Here is a 21,385-nt window from a genome sequence, read left to right as displayed (position 1 = left end):
CGAAGATGAGACAGCCTTTCCACCCGCGACATTTCATCAACTTCCTCTATTCATGATGTATTCTGCATCTAATCCACGAGCAAGTGAATATTCCTCGCTCAAATCTCCAGCACCCCCGCATCGTAGAGATCGCACCAATACATCATACCCTGAAGCTGTTCGTCCGACAAATTGGCATTGATAAATGCTCTCGTTGAGGAGTTCTAATACGACGGTGGACTTCTCCAGCCGACTTCCAGCCAAAAAAGCCAGCCATTTCCCAGTCGATAAGTCCAACAGTTGTATCATTGTTCACAATGCAATTAGACTGGGAAACATCGTTATGCATGAAGCTCATATCTGGATCATCCTGGCCAGCTGAAAAAAGAATATCCGCTTCCAACGGACTGATCCGACTATTGGTACTGAGTATATGAGGATCCGGTACCACATGAGTGCGAGCTCCAAGTTCCTCCGTAGTAGGCTTGATAGTGTGAAGATGGTAGAGTATCTTCCTAGCCTGTTCCTTATACGACTGCCTCTGGCTGTGAGACAGATACGGCCAAGCGACACATAACCCCACACCCGGAAGTCTTTCCTGGACCAGCACCTGGTGACCGTTGATCTAAAGAACATGTAAGCCATCGTCACAGCCTGCCCGATAAACAACGTCGAGAAAAAAAAGACCACCAAGTCTACTAAATACCTTGCCAGCAAAATAGTTCTCTGGAACTTTGACATCTTTCAAAACGGTCTTTGCCAGAGCAATCGCTTGAGATTCATTTGCATCGGTGTATGAGTAGTCAATTTCTGCACCTTGACTTTTCTCCCTACGCGCGTGCAGATGGCTGGACTTCACGATCACGCTACCTAGAGCAAAGACATCGCGCCCGCCTTCATCAGCAGGGTACATTCGGATCTCTTCGGTGCAGAGACTCAGAACCGAGGCCCAGTATCGTAGGGAGGCTGCTGTCTGGGAATTGACGTGGTGGGGCTCAACGCGGAAGTCATCAGGCCTTGGGCAGTATCGACCGTATAAGGAGACATCCGCGTACAAGTCGGTTGGAGGGAATTTCCCAGGGGTCGGTTTCGTAAGGGTTCATTATCCTTATAGAGGAGACGGGTGGAGGGGAGGGGAAGGCGAGAGGGCTTTAAAGATAATGGAGAGATAGCTTTTTATTCCACCTTGATGTGGAAAAGTCCGGGCTTTGAAAGAGAGATATACCATGTCTCCGATACATGGGCAAGAAGCCCGTAGAGTGAAGGTACGTAGCGTAGCCTCCTCGGACAATCGTCGTAGCGGAGGCGGTAAGACCTCATCCTTGACCAATGCACCCAAAGGCATTGGTGACTGTGCTTCCTTCGATAGTAATGACAATTGGCTGTATAATTGTGTAAGCCGCTTATATGTACACAAACAAACGCATTGATCTATGAGTCTTTTTTTCGCTGCAAAGCTAGAGGGTTGGGTGTGGGTGTTCAAAGTCTCGTTCATTTGAGACAGGCTAGTACATGCCTGAAGCCAGCTCGACAGAGGTATCAAATACCTTGGTATCAACATTGCAAATCTCGCTCGCCTTCTCCATCTTCTCCCTTCTCTTCATCTATCAAACTCATCGGGTTTCGAAAAGCATCGAAACATGGTAAACAGTCAAAACACAATAACCATGGAGGTCAATCAATCGAGAAATAAAAACGCCAGATTGCGCCAGATCCCGACTCATCTCCGCGGGGCTTCCTCCTTGCGAAAATCTATCGCCATCATCACAGATCAGGGATTCATGAAACTCATGTCTCTTTTTTTTTTCGAAAGAAGGAAGCAATATTCGCCTTTTATTTTCCCTTCCGCAATTTCAGGGGATGGAAAAGCGTTTGCGGCGGGTTGAAGAGAACATAGGAAACTCGGATGATATTCAACAAGACGCCAAAACTCATGCGGGCTGCTCAAAGCCACGGCGGATGACGCGGCCAAACATGTCGACACCGACGCGCTCGCTCTTGACTTCGCTGCGGGCCTCGTTCTCCTTGTTGGTGGGAACGCGGACAACGTCGTCCTCAATCTTCCAGCTGCACACATCGGCAACAAACTTGGTCAAGGTATCGCGGCTGCGCAAGTCGAGCCACTGCTCGAGAGACTCGGCCTTGACGGAGCGGAAGGCCTTGCCGACCTCGACGGCAATGCGAATACGGATCAACTCCTCAAAGCCGGCAACATCAGCGGTGAGATCAGCGTAGAGATCGTCAGAGTTGAGGGTTGACCAGAACTGAGTGTACTGGGCAGACTCGAGGAGAGAAGAAAGGTGGGAGAGCTTCTGGACGGACTCGACAAAGTCGGAGTTCTGGGAGGCAGCCTGGGCCTCGGAGGTGGTGGGGAAGGGCTGGGTGTAGGCCGGAAGCAGGGCGAGGCAGAGGGAGAAGGCGGGCGAAGGGAACACAGTCAGGGCCTTGACGAGGACGTTGGTGACGGTGTCAGGCTGCTGGAGATGAGGGTTGAACTGGTAACTGTTTGGAAACAAAGCCGAGGAGGCGCACATTAGCCATGGAGTTACAAAATGGGACCATATATAAGCAAAACGGGCACAAGAGACTTGGTAAGCAAGAGCTTGGCCGAGACAACGTCCATGCGTTGCGAACTCTTTCAGAAAGATTGGAATTCTCAACAGGCCCATTCGCGACAGGTGTCAGGTAATAGGAAACGTGTAAGAATAGATCATTCATCACAGCAGGCAAAGCTATCGTCTCTCCGTCCATGGTGGTTTTTTTTTCTCTTTCAAGAGAACAGAAAGCAGAGCAGAAAACACGCAAAGACTGCACTCACAGCTTCAGCAGTGCCAGGTTGGCGTAGAGATCGAATGACCGGTCCTCACATTGCTGGGTCACATAATCTTGGAAGATGGTGGTGGTCTCGGGGTTGTAGCGATCCAGGCCATTCAGGATGGCATCAATGTTGGCTGGCCGAGTCTCACACTTATCGAAGGCGACCATCTTGACGGAGGGATCTGGAGGTGATGTGGTGTGCGGGTCGGGCTTTGATCATGCTGGTGATGCCTTTTTGGTGGGATTTTTGATTGTGGCCCGCGAGTGCCCGGAATAACCACAAAAGGGCAGTTTATCCGGTCCGTCCATCATCAACCTCAGACACTGTATCCCAGTTCAAGAGTGCTTCAAGAGCAGCGTGAACATGGCGAGTTTTAAAAATTCTTCGTCTACTTCTGATAGATTATCTCCATGAATTCAGCAGGCAGGGGCTGACTACGATAATTATCAGTAGCTTGATAATGTTTGATTGTTGTCACCCCTCGACCTTCGAGCCCCCACTTTTTGACATGACCATGGCAACGTCAATGTTCGAGCACGAATCGAATGGCTCCCTCCGTCAAGTTCCAGGCCGCACATCAGGCTGCGAGTCATACGAGCGCTGAACATCTTGGTGAAGATGAAAAAAAGAATACAGCGTCCAAGGTTCAAAGAAAATCATTAAACTCCAGGCCCTCAGGCCAGGCTATCATTGCTCGTGTTTATCAGTAATACAAAATGCGTATGATACAAATGGCTAGCGAACCTCACGATCGCTATCGTTCAAACATGGAGCATATCCCGGAATTCACACATAGACCGACCAAAACAAAAGAAACTCGCAAAACTCGAAAAAGGGCGCTACAGGAAAAACGATTGAGTCGATGAAATTCAAAAGCGCGCCGGGAAGAAGAGAAAAACGTCGAAAGGGATGTCGATGAGAGAAAAGGGAGGGCACAAAAATTGTCAAACGCAGATAAACTCCAGTCCGAATCTAGGAGACGCCGTCTATGCCCAAATCTGCGTCTTGCGCGAGGAAGTGTGTGAAAGGGAACCATGAGTCTCGATCAGTCGGCACAAATTGCATGGCCAAAATCGAGAGCGAGGCAATTGCGATGCCGGGGAAGCTCGAAAGAGCCGAAGCAGAGAGGAAGGGGGGGGGGAGTGTAGGGAAGGGAAATATAGAGGGTTCCGCGATGATTGGTGCGGGCAGCCAAGGCTCATTTGTTGCTGGTGAGTCAGATAATAGTAATGAAGTGATGCCGATAGGTCTCTGGAAACGGACATGAAGGAGGGGAGGCAATATGGAGTATTAAGGTCGCCTACGCTAGGACAGACCTTCGAGGGTGGGAAATCGGAATAGGTTGAGGGCCCGGGGTAATATCAAGTTTTGCCATGTCAAGGTCATTCCCGTCATACTTGGCGACAGATCGGCGTTTTTTGAAACGTTCAGAGTCAGGAGAAAGAGGATTATGTTGGTGAGGGAGAACGTTTTCTTCATCGCCGACTGTGCTGCAAACGAAGCGCTCCTCAGAAATAGGCACCCCTCCAAACATGGTTCCCAATTGCTGAAGCAGGGCGACAAAGTTGGCATGAAGTTCAGCGAAGATGTATTCGTTGCCAACAATCTCCGCCAAGTTTCGAGCGCGAATCTGGCCCACTCGGGGCACTCGTCCGCCAGGGTCTCTCGCGCGGCCGGTCAAGAAAGATGAGACGGCGGTGTACTGTCGGTCACCAGATGGTGCGGCCGCACTGGTTGATTCCTCGCGCTTTTTCTCTTCCTCCTGGTACCGTTCAGCCGCACTCACAATTCCAGACGCGATACGTCCAAATGCGCGCCAGATGATTGGGCAGGCACGGAATGCTCGTCCAGCGTCTTTGCCAGCAAGCGCAATCAAGGCGTAGCTGCGTCGCTTTCCCCGCGCCATCGGGTCGGGCAGGCGGAAAATGTATGCGATGGTGTATCCGGCCAAAGCGTCGCCAAAACAGAGCGGACCCGACGACAGGCCGCGGGGCAAGAGCTCGCAGCTCAGTGTGCGGATCGAGGATCGGCGAAGAAGGGAGTAGTCAGTCGGGTTCGGAGGGCCGCGGAGAGACAGGTAAGTCAGGATATGAGTATGGCAGGAGGTGGACGTGTCCGATGCGACCGAGGTGGAGCGCAACGAGTCCGGCGGGGAGGCGTGCGTATGAGAGTCGGGAGTGTCATCATCAGCATCAGCGTGGGAGTTGCCGCACGAATAGACCATCTCGCGGGAGCGGAGAACAGGACTGCTGTTGCTGGTGCCCTGGGCATCGCGGCTTCCGGGAGCCCCTGTTGGCAGCTGCTTGCTCACTCCCTCGGGGAGCGACAGGGTACAACTCGCACATGTGTTGCCGTCCGCGCCGCCAACGCGCTGGGCTCGTTCTTCGGGAGAGGCCGCTTGTTGGGGACGAAGGAAGTAAGGGTGGTCTTCGATCTTCGGGGAGCGGGATCCCGCGGGTTCACCAATGGGGCCGGATGTCTTTGGCGAACTTTGGCCGCGTGTGTCGTGAGGGGCGGACTCAGCCGTGGGTTCGGAATCAGGATGGCATTGTGCACAGGCGAACGGAAGAACTTGGGAGCAGATGATAGAAGTCGGGCCATGCAGTTCGCAAAAGTGCGTCAGAGACAGCTATGTTCGATACCCGGAATGGTCCACGTTAGTGATTTCCGGGTTGGTGGTTGACATCAGATCCGGTGGAGACCGAGAAGATCAACTCACGATAAAATCCATGGTCTCGGCTTGATCACGCAGAACCAAGCAGACTGTCTAGACCATCGCAGCGGCGCATGCTGAAAAGTGCAGACACGAAGAGGAGTGCAGTGGGCAGGATTCGGGACAGAATGAGAGTCGAAGGCCCTGGCCCATTTGCTCGGAGGCTGAGAGCAAGCGGCAGGGTGGGATGTGGTGGAAAGACCGAAAGGACGATAGTGAGGCCACTTATCGCAGGGAAGGTCACGGAGGGACCGGAAAAACGACGTGGGTAGTGTGGAGGGGGATGGGAGTGAGAGATGCATATAAAGGAAAAGTAAAGTGCCAGAAAGTTACAGCACGCGGTTTGAGCGTCCAGATCAGGATGAGACCGGGAGTGGATCGACTCTGTTCTGCACAATCGGCATCAATGAACCGGGAAACCCTTTTTTTTTCTTTTTTTATTTCCCCTTTCATCTGTTCTAGACTTTGGTCCCAGGCCTTAGCACCCTCTCAGTTCAATACGAACTGTACAAAAAATACAGACGGTGGTACAACCACAGGAATACTGTCCGACTGGCTGAGATTCGACTAAGCATAGGAGAAGTCGTAGAGAATGTCGATATATTCCTTTGTATCATGATAACAATCTGCTGGCGGTCGACACCAGGCTGGGAAGGAATCTTGACCGACAAAGGGCCAGTCCCTCCTTCATTTGGGGGTCCTCGCATACCGTCGCTGACGCGCATCCGGTTGGGCAAGGAGGTTATATTTTCTTGGCTGAAATTCGAGTGTAAACCTCCTCGCACGAAGTAGTAAAGTGTCAGCACGTAGTTCCATCTTCATCCGACTGCTGTACAGGAGCCTCATGCCTTCAGTATGCAAGGTCCATGATAGGGTCGCAAGGTGACCGAGCTCATCGATAACTGTAAAGTTGACTGGATTTGAGTTTGCAGTCATACGTACGGATACATGTCGGGCCGTACAGAGAAACATGGAGCGGCGGTCCTTCAGTCCTTTTGCCACGGCCCGCGGCGGCAGGGCGTCCTCAGGGCGTTTCGAGTCTCTTTGTCCACCGAGGTCATCGTGCGGATAAATACCGATGATTGGACTCGTGTCAGCACATGTCTGCAGAGCAAGACATGGATAAGCTGTCTAAATTCCGGAGGGTGTTTTCTGAGATGTCAAATCGATCACATTATGACGGAGGACGGACTATCCCTCCCAGTCTTCCCGTCGAAGAACTTCCAAGCTCCTGGTTCATGGACGGTTCGGTTTCAATCTTCTGGTCGCGCGCTCTGTCCCTCGTTGATCTAATGGAAACAGCCAGAGTTCGGGCGAACAATAATCATGTCATGGTCCGTCACGCCCTCCCGGATGAAAGGGGCTTATTCTTGCAATCCTTGGGTCCCATCCCTACATAGTACATTTTACATATCAGCTGACGGATCTGTCGGCCATTGTTGTACACACCGCAACTGGTCCTCGTGAAAATGGTACAGTGATAGGCCTGTGGCGGAAGAGGGCTCGCACGTACTGAGAGACTTGACTGCGGCGTCGCAAACATTTCACTCGTTCCAGATCTGTAGTCATTCCCGGGCATACGTGTATAACGATGTGTACTCGACCCATTTATACCGTACCCAGTACCTGTACTCATGTGATCGTGTAGTGGTGTGGCGATGGCGGACCTGACCTCTGTGCACTTACGTTTGCAATGCTAGCCGTCTCAAATCACTTTTTTTTTCCCAAACCCTCCAAGGCTTAATAATGATGGAACGAATAGAAGGCATGGAAGCCGGATAGAATAGTTCGTTGCTCCACTGCTCCACCCATTCTTTTCCTTTTCGGAATCTCTCGACTGTACCGTAACGCTGGATTCTCTCCCGATAGTGGGTCGTCGTTACTAGCACGGCGTATGGTGGGACTCGGGACCACATGCGCCCTTTTTTTTTTTTGGTGGTTGTCTTGGAGAAGGGCACGATGGAAGAAGGACAAACAAACATGAAGTTTACAACGAGGCAGTGACGGAACTGCTCGCTTTGACCTCTGCAGATACACATATACGGGAGCTCAAGATTCAAGACTCGAGGTTTCGGCGGCTATCCGTGGGCTCGGAAGCTGCACTGCGAGATACAGACATGGAGACACTCACGTCACGTCAGTCCTCGTAGGACTAGGGAGCGTCTGACCCCATGGAGGATGTGACTCGGGACCCGACCAGCCACACTGCCTTCTACGTACTCTCCAGGGTCCAGACCAGGGTGCAAAGAAATCTAACAGTGAGAATTACGTTGACTGGAATCCTAAGAGACGAAAATACAAGTACTTCCGCGGACGATGACAATTGTACGAAAGTACCTACGAATACTGTAGATGCGGTGCTGCTGTACGAGCCGAGGCTTCGTATTCTTCGTCCCGGTCGGTCGCTTGACCATCATCGTGCAGGATTTGCAGCCTCCTTCCATACTGTGTACAATTGGACATACTGTAGTTCTGATCGAGCCGAGTCAAAAAAAAGAAATGAAAAGAAAGAAAGAAAGAAAAAGGAAAAGGGCCCAAGCCAGTAAAAGGACCACCTCCAGCCCTGTCGGATCCTCTACTAGATATCGGGGTTTGGTCGGCAAATCACATTCTTTACTTTTTTTTTCTTTTGGACTGATCTTCTCCTTGCATCTGTCGATAAGAGCACAATCCTCTGTGGTCCCCCCTTGTAGCCTCGAGAACTGCATCGTCAGCTGCGAATATACTCCAGAATTCACATGTTCGCCTTTTGCTGAACAACATTGCTCTGTCATTGCATACTCGGAGAGAGCCACTCAACTTGGACTCGACCGTGTTGACCCTTGTCCATCTGACCCTGAGTTTCCGATCTCTCCTTCCTTTCTGTCTCGATATTCATTTTTCACCCAGGATTTTTCACACCAATCGGAATTCCCCTCCACATGATTCATTGGGAGCCCACCACAGCCCAAAGTTCGTTTCAGAGATTAATTGCGTTGTGGCCCAATGAGTGGCCGCACCACACGAAGCAGAGAGGGTGGAGGAGACTAGTTTGTTTGGCACCGGTGGACTGGTGTCATCCCGGCAGTGGAGCCAACTTCCAGGGGGAGCTAACCCTGTAGCCTAGAAAAGTCATGGAGTAACGCCGGTAATCGACTGAGCTGCGCGGCGTTTTGTCATCTTCCGACGCCGGTTCATGGTCATCCAGACTTTGGTTTGTGAGAAGTCGAGAATCGATTCGGTTCAGAGCGAGGTACTGCTGCCCGAAAGTCAGAGCACACTACCTTCATAGGTCACAGCCCACCGTAGCAATGATGATGTTATCCGGTCCTGTTCGAATCAGCGAGTAGATACGTCATGGGCCTCCCAGCCTTCAACAGGATGTGCTGTGCTGAGAAGAACCACCTTAGGAAAAGGGGAAAAGATAGATCAAAAGTGTACAGCTTGCGGGGCCCATGGGTGTTCTCGCTGAGGAGACCCATTATGAGGCCGCTGCATGCCATAACTGCAGATACTCAACAGATTGCCGCACACAGTTGAGGTTGTGTATCGTCCTGGCTCAATCTTACCGGCAATATTTACAGCTGCTGAGGCTATGGGAATCTCATCCCATGCTTTTCGTTCCCTCATTACATTTTTTTAACAGGCTGTGGCCGTCCCAAGTTCTTCCGTTGCAAGTTTTCTCGCTTGCCAGTCTCCTTGACAAGTACCTTCGGTGGAGGCATTGAAATGGAAATGGCCGTGCATTTCATGCTCTCTCGACTGGGGTCAAGTATCATCCTTCTTGATTGACCCACTCTCAACCACGACCACATGGCTTCTCTGATTCTCACTTTTGGCCGGGATTGCTTGTCGTTGCGAAACTGGATTTTAGCCTTCGCACTCCACGTTGACGGCCGGGTAGCAGTGGGTATACCCATTACCCACCATGGCCGAGCGACCTCCATTCTTTGCCTAAACTTGCTTGACAGACACCCACAAATAGCCGGGATTCTCAACAGGACTGTCGGCCACAGAGCACTAATCAGGAAACCAGTCAATACGGACGAGACAGCCAAAGTGGCAGATTTAATTTCCTCTTGACTTCGCGCTCGTGATGACTGTTCTCCACATGCCTTGGCTTCAAGGCTGGGCCCGCGAAGAGGATTCCAGCGCGGTTCCTGTCACCGGGACAGTAGCACCCCTTGGCCCTAGAGTACATTGATACGTTCTGGACTCTTGCGTAAATTCGTCAATCCACAGTTGAAACCTTATCCTAAACCCTTCGGGTAACGGTCCTTATCCCAAGCTGGTCATTCTGTTTGACACAAGGGAACTCCATTCAGAGGGTGATGATGCATTTCTTCATCCTGGCGGCTTTAGTCCGGTCTTGATGTATGTGAACTGCAGTGTTTTGCACGCGCGCGGAGTTCTGTCCGAGTGAGAGGGGGACGTGAATGGAATAGATCCGCGCCAGCTGAACAGCCTTGCCAGAACTAAGTGGGCATTCTGAACATTCAGGATGAATGCCATTTTCCTGCTCCTCAGTCATGAGCGCAACGTTGTCTCTTGGTTGTTTGAGACTGAAATTAGTCCTACCGTGTAGATAAAATGAGGCTGTTTGGTTTGAGACCGCCTTCACTTCTGCTTCCCATGATTGCTCTTACTTACGCCCGAGGCTTTGCCGCCCGAATACTTTTGTTTCGAGTCCAGTATATGCATTGTGTAGACAAACTATTACCTTGAGCTCTTACATTCTTCAATAGAATAGACATCATTTACTGGCATTTCCAGTCAATTTAGCACTACTAATGATATTAAAAAGAAGGACCAGCAGCATTTCCCCCACCACAAGAATGTTGTATTCATAATCTCTTTCCTCGCGGCATATATCATCAAATCAGCAGAGACGCTGTCACTTGATGGTTGTTCTCTTCCGCAGGTAGCGAGCGGTTGGCGGGAGCCCCGACGGGACTCCACTGTTCTTCTCCGATGTGGCTATTAGCCGTCAAAAAGGAAGGAAGCCTCGTGCGACTCCTTTCAGAAGATTTATCTTGATCATTTTCCTCCGCCGATACTGACAAACCAGTAAATTCATCAAGACGAGTCGGGCATCATTTGCTTGGGTCTCTAATTCTCTGATGGGGAATATTTGGCAATTCAAGCAGATGAGTGCGCAGCTTTCGCCTCCATTGCTTGCTCTGGTTCAATGTGTCACGTATAATCAAATGTACAGCATCATCAATTCGAAATATGTTCGATACTCGCACCCAAACAGAGCTGTAATTCCACCTACAGTTGAAAACGAATGTATCCTTTGGGTTTTCCCACGTACGTGTAGCCCCATGACCAAATTCTCTTCTTGCAACACGTTGAACTTACGGGGTAACTCATCAAAACGCATTACGCACAGTCAGTTTCTCTAAGCGTCACCACTTTCAACCTTACCATATATCTAGAGGTTGGGTTCAGGAAACCTTTTCCGATCCGCAAGCGTATGAAGGAGCCGTTGGAAAGTCAAAATGGATATACAAAACTTCCGGGCGAGACGGGACAAGCCCCCCCCCCCCCACCCGGCCATTGACTTCCACATCCGGCCAAACTCGTCTGGTGGAAGTCAAATCCGCCAGCATAATGATTGTAATTCCGGATGATGATACATGTATAATACATACATTCTGTGCGAGTACAGTATTGCCCACATTGGATATAGGTCTAAGTGATAGTGATGGAATACAGTTTATCGGAATTGCGGTCGGGTTCCGTGACATCGTCAATTCCGTGATCCTGGGATACAAACCATCCCCTACAATTTTCCCTGCCCGCAGACAGCGGCAGGTAGTGATTTCAGATCGGTGACTTTTTATAATTAGTTGAACGTGGTCATGCATAATAGGTAGATAGAGTCGCCTCATTGCGTTCAACCAGGGCTTCTGGCCAGAGCAGCTCCGTCACAATGTGGAAGCACTGTTGTTCCAGCAATATATCCATAGTCGGCTACACCAGTCTGCTGCAACAAAAAGCCGTTTAATCTCCCCGGTAGCAAGCCACGGCCAAGCATCCGGCTATGTGCTGTGAATGCAGTCGGGTCGGAAAGGACTGCCGTTCGTTTGCAGGAGACGGAGGCTAGAAGAACTTAATCCGGTCTATGCCGAGCACCAGATACCATCCTAATTAGAACTGATCGTCAAGTAACAGAACGAGACTTGGACACTACAGGAGACGAGATCAATTCGGTGGAACTTCTAATTGTTCGCATACGGTGGAAGTGTGCCATATCATGCTTAACCCTGATAGATCAAAAAAAATAGGTAGCTGTTCAGGGACGATTACTGAAGTATGTACCTGCCGAATTCAGTAAAGTCTCACCGGTCGGCAAGACATTTTTGTCCTTGACAGATGCAGTACATTATGACTTGACAGCCTAGTAGATCATTGGGTCAATTTTATCAATCCCAGCCTTGTGGTAGGGTGCTTCCAGAAAGGCAGTTACATCCTACATGTACAACATGGTCATACAGGACTTGAGCGTGTCGCACATGAGTCAAACACGCGAAAGGTATCTCATGTCTTCCTCTAGTAGCACGCGAGCAGAATTAATCCGGGCAATGGAAACAATACAGTATAATAATAGTAATGATAATGGAATTCCCCCTGGAGTATGGAGCCGTGGCCATTTCTAGCCGACATCGCCAAGCACTGCACGAGTCTCCACGTGGTAATTCCAGTCTTTTCGGTCAGCTGGTTCGTCCGACGATCGGTTCCGGCCCATTGAGCTGTCCACTTGTCGAAAGTCGTTGGTGGAATGGACGCAATCGATGCCACCCCCCCCCCCCCCCCCCCCCCCCCCCAAAATCCGAGCCCGCATCCATTTGTCTTTCGAGAACTTTGAACAGCATGGGGTATTCTATTTCAAGTTAGAAAGGCCATCAATCGCTAAGGTTCTATTCGAGGAAGTGTTTGAAATGTGGAAAATTACAGTAGCAAGCCTCGTCTTTTTGTCGATAGATGCGCTTTATGGAGTGGTCGACGTGCTGTACGAATGGAGATAATTTGAATCTGTGTAGTTTCTTCCAGCCAAGGCACAGGTCGAAGGTTGAACACGGAAATTTGCACCTAGTCATAGATCTGCAGACACGTACAGTAGGGCCCAACCTACAACCTCTACTATACGTACCTATGTACGAACCCTAGCATGTCACGGCCTCTCCCATTTCCGCCACACCTGGACCGAATACATGTCCATCGGATCAGTGCACCTGTAGCGTGGTCAATGATTCATGGAGTTACCCGATTCACCAAGGCTCAAATTAATCCAAAATGTTCCATCAGCCTTCCAACGCTGATCTCTCCCTATTCCAACAATCGACCAAATGAAAAGACATGCAGATCCTCGAGATTAGACAACTTGTCTTCCTGATTCCATGGATCTTATTCGCGTTGTGATGAAAGATGACAGATCATTCGCTCAAGCTGACTACTTGGTCTGCGGGACTGGTATGATTGATCGGATCGGCGGCATCAAGTGGCACTTACTTATCGACACTGGAACCCCCGATTGTTCAATAAGCAACGGCAAATCGGCACAATCTACCACAGCACAGATGGTGTACTGTGGTATGGAATTGTACCTCGCCTTCTTTGGAGCTTACACTGCATCGGGCGGCTCTTGACGGGTGGGCCTCCCGGCGTTTCTTCCAACGGCGATGACCGATCTGAAACATGCCACCCGTCGGTCGACTGGCTATAACTGGAATCATGTAGATCCTGCCCTCTGAGAAGAAGTGCCCGACGAATGCAATTCGTCCCCATGGATTTGTCCTTAATAACGCATATTTGTGGCCAAAAAACGTGGAGTTTGATTGTGCGACATGGAAATTGTTTCCTGTTCGGGTGTGCCTACTTAGTACGTGCAAAGCGAATGGATAGGCTAGTATTTCCCAAGTGAGCGCTAGATACCTTCCACTGCTGAATGCAGCAATCTCCATAGCGTGGAGGCTAGGTGCAGTGTCAATGGATCAGTGAATTGACCCATTGCCATCCTCCATGTTCTAGACCAAGATGTAAGCATAATTTGCGTGCAGATTTGACGCATTACCGCATGTATTACCCCTCCCCCGAAAGGCCGAGGTACTCGTGTCGGGACCGTTTGCCCAAGGGCTCGCTGGCCGGTGTTGACGTGACCCAGCTTCCTTCGTGTTCCTCAATACCTGTGTGAATATCTATTATCGAACCCCCCGTAGAAGCTGTCATATATTCCTAGCCAGATCAGATCGGCTCCATTGAGACCAATCCCCCGTATTTGGCTGCTACACTCGTTCTACAGACAAAGCAAGAAAACGAAACCTATATGTACACTCGCACAGTGAGCAAGGGAGCCGGGTAGCTGCCCGTCAAAGAAGGCAGAATTTCCAAAAGGAATCAAGGTGAGTACGAGTTGGCATGTTATCACGAGAGAGAAAGAAAAACCGTGGCCAAGTCTCGCCCGTTACTAGACAGAATAATGATACTCGCACTTTGCGTGGACGAGGGCTAAAGCCACCATGAACACGCCCCGAGTTTGGAAACACCATCAACGGTAGGAACATGTAACAATCAGCATCATCAGTCGACCGTCGAATGCGGAGGAGATATGACCGACAGGACCCCCCGCCCATCTCAAGCCGCTCTCGGCTTGAGCGAAGAGGTTTGCCAATTAGCCATGAATGTGGACATTGGATCCACAATCTGCTTCGCCCGCTTCTCAGGAAAGGAGACATTCAGATGCCTCGGCGCAGAGGAGCCGAAGGTCCGAGAGGTTCGTTGTGAACCAATGATGAAGTCTACGCTATGCCATGAAACGCTGTTCAGTCACTTCGCCGAGTATTGCCAGTTCAGACATCCAAATCTTGGCTCTGACTTCATCCAAGTCTCTGACAATCCAACCTCAGATTGACCATCAAAATGGAGAAGCAGCAGTAATTGCAATGGCACTTCCTCAAGGGGAGGGGGGGCGCTCATATAGTGCAGGAAAGGTGAGTGTCTTCATGAAACACCACGTGCTACCTTGAGCTAGGCAGAATTTTTGAGTTCCATCAGCTTCCGTGGTAGGGTTGATAATGGCCGTGATCATGAACGGTCGTCTTTTGGTACGGGAAGATTCAACATGGACAGCATGCTTCCAGCTGGCCCAGTAGCACCAGCCTGGCCCTGGAGGGCTTCGAGAAGATTTTTAGCAAGGTTGATATTGACGTTGTCATCCTCGTCGTTGCCCTCCGCGCCAAGCCCCGAAGATGACTCTTTCCCTTGGAGAGAAGATGTTGCGTCCGCATTCGCTTTTCCTCGGTGTCTGTTGAGGTCCAAGACTCCAGTGCCCTTGAGCTCGGCCTCCATCTGCTTTGCGAGCTCCTCAATCTGCTGAGTGTCGTCCGCCTCGTCTGATGAATCGTCCAGTTCTTTAATTCGGTTGCGCAAAGCCGCAGAAACATCGGGAGGCCCGCCAGACTTTGATGGCATGCCCATCATTTCTTTCATCATTCTGGAAAATTCTTCTTCGTCGAATGAGGCGTCCTTGTCCTCTCCATCGCTGCTCAGCTCATCCTCGTCTTCGTCCACGTCCGAGTCTGAATCGAAATCGTCGATGAAATCTGCCCCTTCAAAGCCTGCCGAATTGTCGTTCAAAAACTCCTCAAACCGAGCGACAATTCGTTGCAAGTTCTCTTGCGCACTCGCGTCCCCAAAGTCCCCTCCTCTCTGTTCACCAGCCTTCTTTTTACCTTTCAGCTCTCTATCCAGGTCTTCAAAGTTGATGTCCATCCAGCTTTCATCGTCTTCCTGCTGGCTCCAAGAGCGGGCAATTTCCTCGTCGCTTGGAAGTTGTTCATCGCCAGTCTCGATATCCTCAAGAAGAAGCTTCATTTCACGCACAGAGGCCTTGTCTTGATGGTGGGGATCATGAAGCAGCATTTCGAATCCACAAGCAAGTTTCATGCCGGCCTCAGCTCGAGAATAAGCCTTGGCATCGTCCATTGGAGGCAACTTTGATGTCCAGCTATTGGGCACAGGAAATTCTTGGCTTTTCAACTGTGCAAATCCGACTCGGGTGAATTTCACACTCACGGTGACCAAATCGTCCGGACTAAAGGTGAGCTGGGACGCATCCTTTGTACGCAACGGCTTGAGAGCAATGGGGTCTCGGATGTAGAACGCCTCCACGGCTGGGGATATGTACGCTGGCTTCTGATGTAAGAGGAAGGCAACTTTGCGAGGGATGGTCAGGACTGCGGAATGGAGGTTCTCATTAATTTGCTTCGGGTATTTGCGCAGCCGGTAAAATGCTTCCTCTTCGATGATCGTTGATTTGATAAAGCGATTAGGCTCTTTTCGAATAATGTTGTGCGCATCAGAGAGCGTGAGTTTTTCGGTAATGTTGCGTCCCTTTTCTTGTTTCGGCTTGATGATCCGTAGATGCCCTTGATGAATCCAGACCTTGCTCAGAACGCATTAGCAAATCCCATGAGAAATCTGAGGCGATTGTGGGTAGGGTGCTGATTACCCGGTTGTCTGCCACTTCAGGTTCCAGCCATGCAGGGAGGGTGCCCGCGGCCTCCACAAGCAAGAATTCGCCGTCGCTATCAACAACCCGCGCCCAGATATCCTTATGCCGGGTTGTCAGCTCACGGAGGATGAAAACAATCACCCATTCGTCCTCAATAGAATCGCCAAAGTTGGTGCGTCCCCGAAGACAAGGAGTGCCTAACTTTCCAATCAGCAAGTGTACCTATGGCGCGAAATGCCGAAAGCTTCACTTCGCATATTCCAAGGGATCTTTACCATGTTCATTGGTCAACTCCAAGCGAAAGCCCTCGCGCTGCCAGATGTAGTCCTTCAAAAGCTCCTTCGTCAATTCCGCAGCACTACGCTGAACTTCTTGTAATTGCGCTCGGGCCTCTGCCGCCTCGTCAACCACGGCGGGGGGGGGGAGGGTAGATGGTAAATGAAGTAGTCAATGGCATCGTCAGGAAGTTCAGGTTTGGGAATTGGGCGAAAGGTCGACCTGAACCATGCGATATCTTCTTCGGTGGCCATGATATACTTGGAGTCCGGCGATGGGAAACTGTTGTATCAGCAACAATGACCTCATGGGGGCTCGACCGTCGTTGAAATGCAAAAGAAAAAGCGGCGAGTCACGACCCACCCTTGACTCGTGCACTAATCCCCTTCCGGCTAGACATCAACATTCTCCGACCGGCTCTTTTGGTTGGGCCTCGACACGACACTCTCAACTCAAGCGCTTCGCACATCTCTGGGGTATTTCTAGCTATTGGAGAGAGATGGTCGAAGACTGAGGGCCCGTGGTCATCTGTCGCATGGTTTTCACACAATGGTGGTCCCATACATCGACACGCCGCGCACTGAAGTCGACGGGAACGCGACTTACCTCACCAATGGCTTTCGCAGCGTGGGACGAACACATCTTTCCGCGCTCGATTCGGTCGAGAACTCGTTTGCCACGCCATCGAAAGATCATGATATAATAAGAGGATTCGGAGAAGGACGGAAACGCGTGGCGGAGACATCCACCTCCGGCACGCCGCGCGCAAATGGAGGCACGAGGTCATCGAGAAGCGCGTTAAGACAACTGCCATCCGCTGGACCTGCACGCGGAGAGTTTACCCCATTGATGCGGAGCGCGACGAAGAACAACTTTTTGAAAAACGCGAATTCAAATCGAGGAGGTGACGATCCGAGAACCCCATCGCATTTGCGCGAAAGCGCCCGTCGCAGCGCTGCCTACACGCCGAGACTACCCCCCAACGACATGTCTGATATTTATGAAGAAGAAGCGACAGTTGATGAGCCTACACCCCTACCGCATGCTGCTAGTAGCAGTGTTCAGTCTACGCCAATACCGTCATTAATGGGACGCGATGGGAGGGGAGTCCTGGGGGATGGCCAGAACATGACTCTAAAGGAACAGGAGCGGGTATGGCATCGCTTCCCCTTGGAGAGGTCATCAGAGGAGTTACTGACTTCTACAGATCATCGACCGGCTCGACAAAGACAACTGGAACCTGAAACTCAAGATTCACTATCTGGAGGAGCAACTCGAGAAAGCAGGACCCGAATACAACAGCGCGGCACTTAAAGAGAATACGGAGCTCAAAGTCCTACGTCTTACGATGCAGCGCGACATTTCTCGGTACAAGAAAAGTCTACAGCAAGCAGAGCGCAACTTGGAGGAATACCAACAGCAACTCATGGAAATGAGGGACAAGGCGCGGCGCGGAGGGACCGATGAGGAGATTCAACGCGAAATGGAGCTCCTGAGAGAGGACGTCGAATCAAGGGATAATGAGCTTCGCGACCTAAGGGAGGAGCTAAGGGTGGCTAAGGAAGACCGCGCCCGTGAGATCGAGAGGTTGCAGGACGAAATTGAAGATCTCGAAGCGGCCGGTCGTGAAAAGGATCGCGTGATCGAAGAACGGGATGAAGAGCTCGAGGAGTTGCGCGAAAAGAACCAAGAGATCAACGCTGCAGCAGAAGTCCAGCTCGAACTCGACAATGCCAAGGAGCAGATCAGAGATCTTCAAGATCGCCTTGAGCAAGCCATGTCCGAAGCACAAGAAGCAGGAGCTGCGGCTGAGAAAGCATCGAATGAGAAACATCGTGCTGAGGATGAGCTTCGACAACTGCGAGAAGAAGTGATGGACAAATCATTCACCACAAAGGGTCTCAGCCGAGAACTTCAAGAACAAGCCATGAGGCTGGAACAGGAAGTAGAGCAGCTGCGAAGAATGAATGACCGCCTTACGACAGAACTCGAGAGCAAGACAGACACGATATCCCGCCTCGAGAAGCGTTATCAGTCCGCCCAGCAAGATGTACAGAGCGATGCCGAGAAACTGGGCGACAATCTCAATTCTGTGAAGCGTGAGCGAGACGCACTCATCGATGAGCTCCAAAGGGTGTCAGCGGAGCTGAAGGATGCTCTCGAAAGCCTCCAGCGCCGAACCGAAGAAAAGGAGCTTCTTCACAATCGTCATCAGGCTCTGACCGAGGAGTCCGGTGGGCTACAAGCGGACTTGACACGGGCGCAGTCGCGAATACGCGAGCTTCAAAAAGCGGTCGAGGAAGCGACCGCTCGAGCTCAAGATAGCCAGAACCTACGATGGCAACATAAAGTCGAGATCGACCGACTGCAGGATGAGATCGAGGCTCTTCAACATGAAATCGAAGATAAAGAAGGCCACTTTGCATTGGAGCGTGATCGGTGGGAGAGCGGGAAACGCTCTTTGGAGGCCCAGAAAGAACGTGCCGAGGAGCAAGCGAGGGGTTTCAAGCGTACCATCGAAAGCCTTCAGCAGGTAGAGCACTCATCGTCCGGGAGGGAGTCTAAACTACAAGGCGCCATTGACAGCGAAAAGCAACGTCACCTACAAGAAGAGGCTGCTCTCAATCGCCAGATCAAGGACATCAGCGACGAGCTCTCTCAGAAACGGAGCATCATTGATGAACAACGCAGTGATTTACTCTCCGTCAGGGAGGAACTGCGTATTTCACGACGCGAAGAACAGTCGCTGAAAGACAAAGTGCAGGCGTTGGAAGATGAAATTGTTGTCTTGCAGTCGAGTCTCGCGGACGAGCAGGAATATGCCAAGGACCGCGTACAAAAAGGCACGTCCGACCTGGAAGTACAACTGCAAAAAGCTATCAGCGACCGACAAACCCTTCGCGATCAACTTGCCAATGCCCATGTTGAGCTACATGATTTGCGAAGCTCTATTAGGGATCTTGAATCTGAGCGCGATAATCTCCAAGCCAGGCTCCTTCGATCTGGGGGTGGGGACAACTCCACCCGACTCGACCAAGAGAAGCTTGAGCTCCGACGTAATACAAGTCGCCTGGAAAGCGAGAACAAACGTTTACAAGATGACCGAGCTGCTCTGCTGGAAGCTAAAGATATTCTGGAGAAGCAGCTTGGCACAGAGATCGAGCGAGCTACCGCTGAAGAGAGCCGTCTCTCTGCAGAGATTGATCGTCTACAGGATAAGCTTCTCTCAGGCTCGGGCAATCGGGATCGCGAACTGACCTCGGCAAAAGCCAAGGTGCAGCGTTTCGAACGACGCGTTCAGGAGCTCGAAGCGCTGCTCCAGCAAGAGCGGCCTGCGATAGAGCATGAGACATCTGGAACTTATGGAGAATTGTCCCTTTTACGACAGAATCTGGAAGACGCTCGCAAGCGCGAAAAGATCCTTCTTCAGCGGGAAGCAGAGCAGAAAGCCTCGGCGCGATCGCTCAAATCACGGGTTGGAGATCTCGAACGCGACCTTCACGAGGCATTGATGCACAAATTCGATGTACACTCTCCACGAGACTCACCATCCAACAAGCTTTATGACGAGCTGAGAAATCTTCGAAAGCAGTTGTCTGAGGCTCACCGATCATTAAAAGACGTGAAGACTAAGAATCGGGAACTGGAACGTGCTGCCATGAGGGAGGAAGATCAAAGAGATCTACACGAACTTCTGAAGTCGTCAACCATTGAGGCAGAGGCGCTGGCCGTGAAACTGTCTGAGCGGGACTCACGTTTGAATGAACTCAAGAGCCAAGTTCAACGCATTCGAGAAGAGCGCGCCTACAGTGCTCGCAAAGCGGAAACAGCCAGCAAAGAGCTGGACGTCCTTCAGCGACACTACGACGAGGCCTTGAAGAAGATGGCCAATCTGAAGACTTCCAGCAGGGGTCAACATGAGAAGGAGATGCGAGGTCTTGGCAAGGAAATTATGTGGCTTCGCGCTCGCTTGCGACGGGAGGAGAAATTCCGTCGTGATCTGGCCTGGAGCAAGGGTTTGATGGAGCTGGGCGAACGAGTTCGCGTTGCTTGGTTAGTTTTATTCCCACCGATTTGTCCCCCTCTCCCCAATTCTCTAATGACACTCAATGCTGATGCCGGTTCAACTGTGTAGCAACGAGGCCGACCTCCGCATGATTTCCGAGATGGGCGTCCAGGCTCGTGACCGACATCCTGCAAGAACACCCCGACGAAAGCTCAAGACTGCCATCTCTCTCGTTCTGGCTACTGTCCGCATGAAACGGATGAGCCAAGCATGGGGCCAAACGAAAAAAATCGGCGAGGGTTTGAAACGAGCCAAGAACGAATTGCTCAAGCGTCGTGAAAGTTCGAGTAAGGCCTTGCTCGGGTCATGATCTGTATAGGATGCAATCCTCTTCCCTTTCCACTTATTTTTTATTTGAACTTGCTTTGCGCACTTGATGTCTCAGTTTGATTTTTTTTTCAAGCGTCTCGTTTTGACTTGCTGCCACGAGAGATTCCCCCTCCTTCTTTCAAATGTCTGGTCTGTTGACAAGTGCGGTGTTTCGTTTGACGTGGGTTGTTATTATGTGTATTTAACCGGGGTTTGTTAATGAGGCCTCTGGGAATTGAATTTGAAATGTTCTTCATTACTCGGGAGGATATTGTAATTATTCCTTTTATCTTTGCCTCCAACTTCATCAAAGTCCTAGTGATCGCTCGTGGAAACACGTCCGATTGTCCGCGAATCTTGAGTTGAATCGTTCTCGAGATCAATCAACTGCCATGGAGATGACAAGGCGATGCCCGGAATTTGTGGGCTGGGTTCACCTCAAGCACTCTGATGTGGGGGGGGTGAACCTTGAGCTTCAGTTCGGGCAGATACCTACATATCGAGGCTGCTGTAGTGTTGAATGACTAGTACTCCATATCATCTGTATACTGCCAGGGCTGCGTTTTATTATGTATCAGTGTGGTAATGGTACACTATAGGTGTTGGCTGCCCGAATCCAGAGCTGGGTACACACTGCTTTACTGCAGCTCACGTCCACCTTGAAGATAGACAATTGATCAGTGCAGGGATAGCCAGCCAAGCTAGCAGGTACATCTCGGGGATGAGAAC

At 50.8% G+C, this 21,385-nt stretch overlaps 5 protein-coding genes across 5 annotated transcripts; 1 reads left to right on the top strand and 4 right to left on the bottom strand.

Annotated features, from left to right (window-relative positions):
* Positions 1–142: 142 nt before the first annotated feature.
* On the bottom strand, positions 143–1,082 carry POX_b02980 (uncharacterized protein; the record flags this gene model as incomplete). The annotated part of the gene is made up of 3 exons (XM_050111887.1): positions 143–604; positions 686–973; positions 1,035–1,082. 3 exons carry the CDS (start codon positions 1,080–1,082, stop codon positions 143–145), a joined length of 798 nt encoding a protein of 265 aa, XP_049972233.1.
* Positions 1,083–1,910: 828 nt separating this feature from the next.
* On the bottom strand, positions 1,911–2,964 carry POX_b02979 (Eukaryotic translation initiation factor 3 subunit K; the record flags this gene model as incomplete). The annotated part of the gene is made up of 2 exons (XM_050111886.1): positions 1,911–2,481; positions 2,798–2,964. The coding sequence occupies 2 exons, from the start codon at positions 2,962–2,964 to the stop codon at positions 1,911–1,913; spliced, it is 738 nt and encodes a 245-aa protein (XP_049972232.1).
* A 1,133-nt stretch (positions 2,965–4,097) lies between these two features.
* On the bottom strand, positions 4,098–5,528 carry POX_b02978 (uncharacterized protein; the record flags this gene model as incomplete). Its single annotated transcript, XM_050111885.1, has 2 exons — positions 4,098–5,426; positions 5,517–5,528. 2 exons carry the CDS (start codon positions 5,526–5,528, stop codon positions 4,098–4,100), a joined length of 1,341 nt encoding a protein of 446 aa, XP_049972231.1.
* Positions 5,529–14,576: 9,048 nt separating this feature from the next.
* POX_b02977 (uncharacterized protein) lies at positions 14,577–16,535 on the bottom strand (the record flags this gene model as incomplete). Its single annotated transcript, XM_050111884.1, has 4 exons — positions 14,577–15,935; positions 16,003–16,202; positions 16,281–16,317; positions 16,365–16,535. The coding sequence occupies 4 exons, from the start codon at positions 16,533–16,535 to the stop codon at positions 14,577–14,579; spliced, it is 1,767 nt and encodes a 588-aa protein (XP_049972230.1).
* Positions 16,536–16,830: 295 nt separating this feature from the next.
* Positions 16,831–20,657, top strand: POX_b02976 (uncharacterized protein; the record flags this gene model as incomplete). Its single annotated transcript, XM_050111883.1, has 3 exons — positions 16,831–17,433; positions 17,489–20,334; positions 20,417–20,657. 3 exons carry the CDS (start codon positions 16,831–16,833, stop codon positions 20,655–20,657), a joined length of 3,690 nt encoding a protein of 1,229 aa, XP_049972229.1.
* Between the last annotated feature and the right edge of the window lie 728 nt (positions 20,658–21,385).

The sequence above is a fragment of the Penicillium oxalicum genome, chromosome II (assembly GCF_001723175.1).
Source record: "Penicillium oxalicum strain HP7-1 chromosome II, whole genome shotgun sequence".
In the NCBI taxonomy this organism is placed as follows: Eukaryota; Fungi; Ascomycota; class Eurotiomycetes; order Eurotiales; family Aspergillaceae; genus Penicillium; species Penicillium oxalicum.
This window is presented reverse-complemented; position numbering and strand designations above follow the sequence as displayed.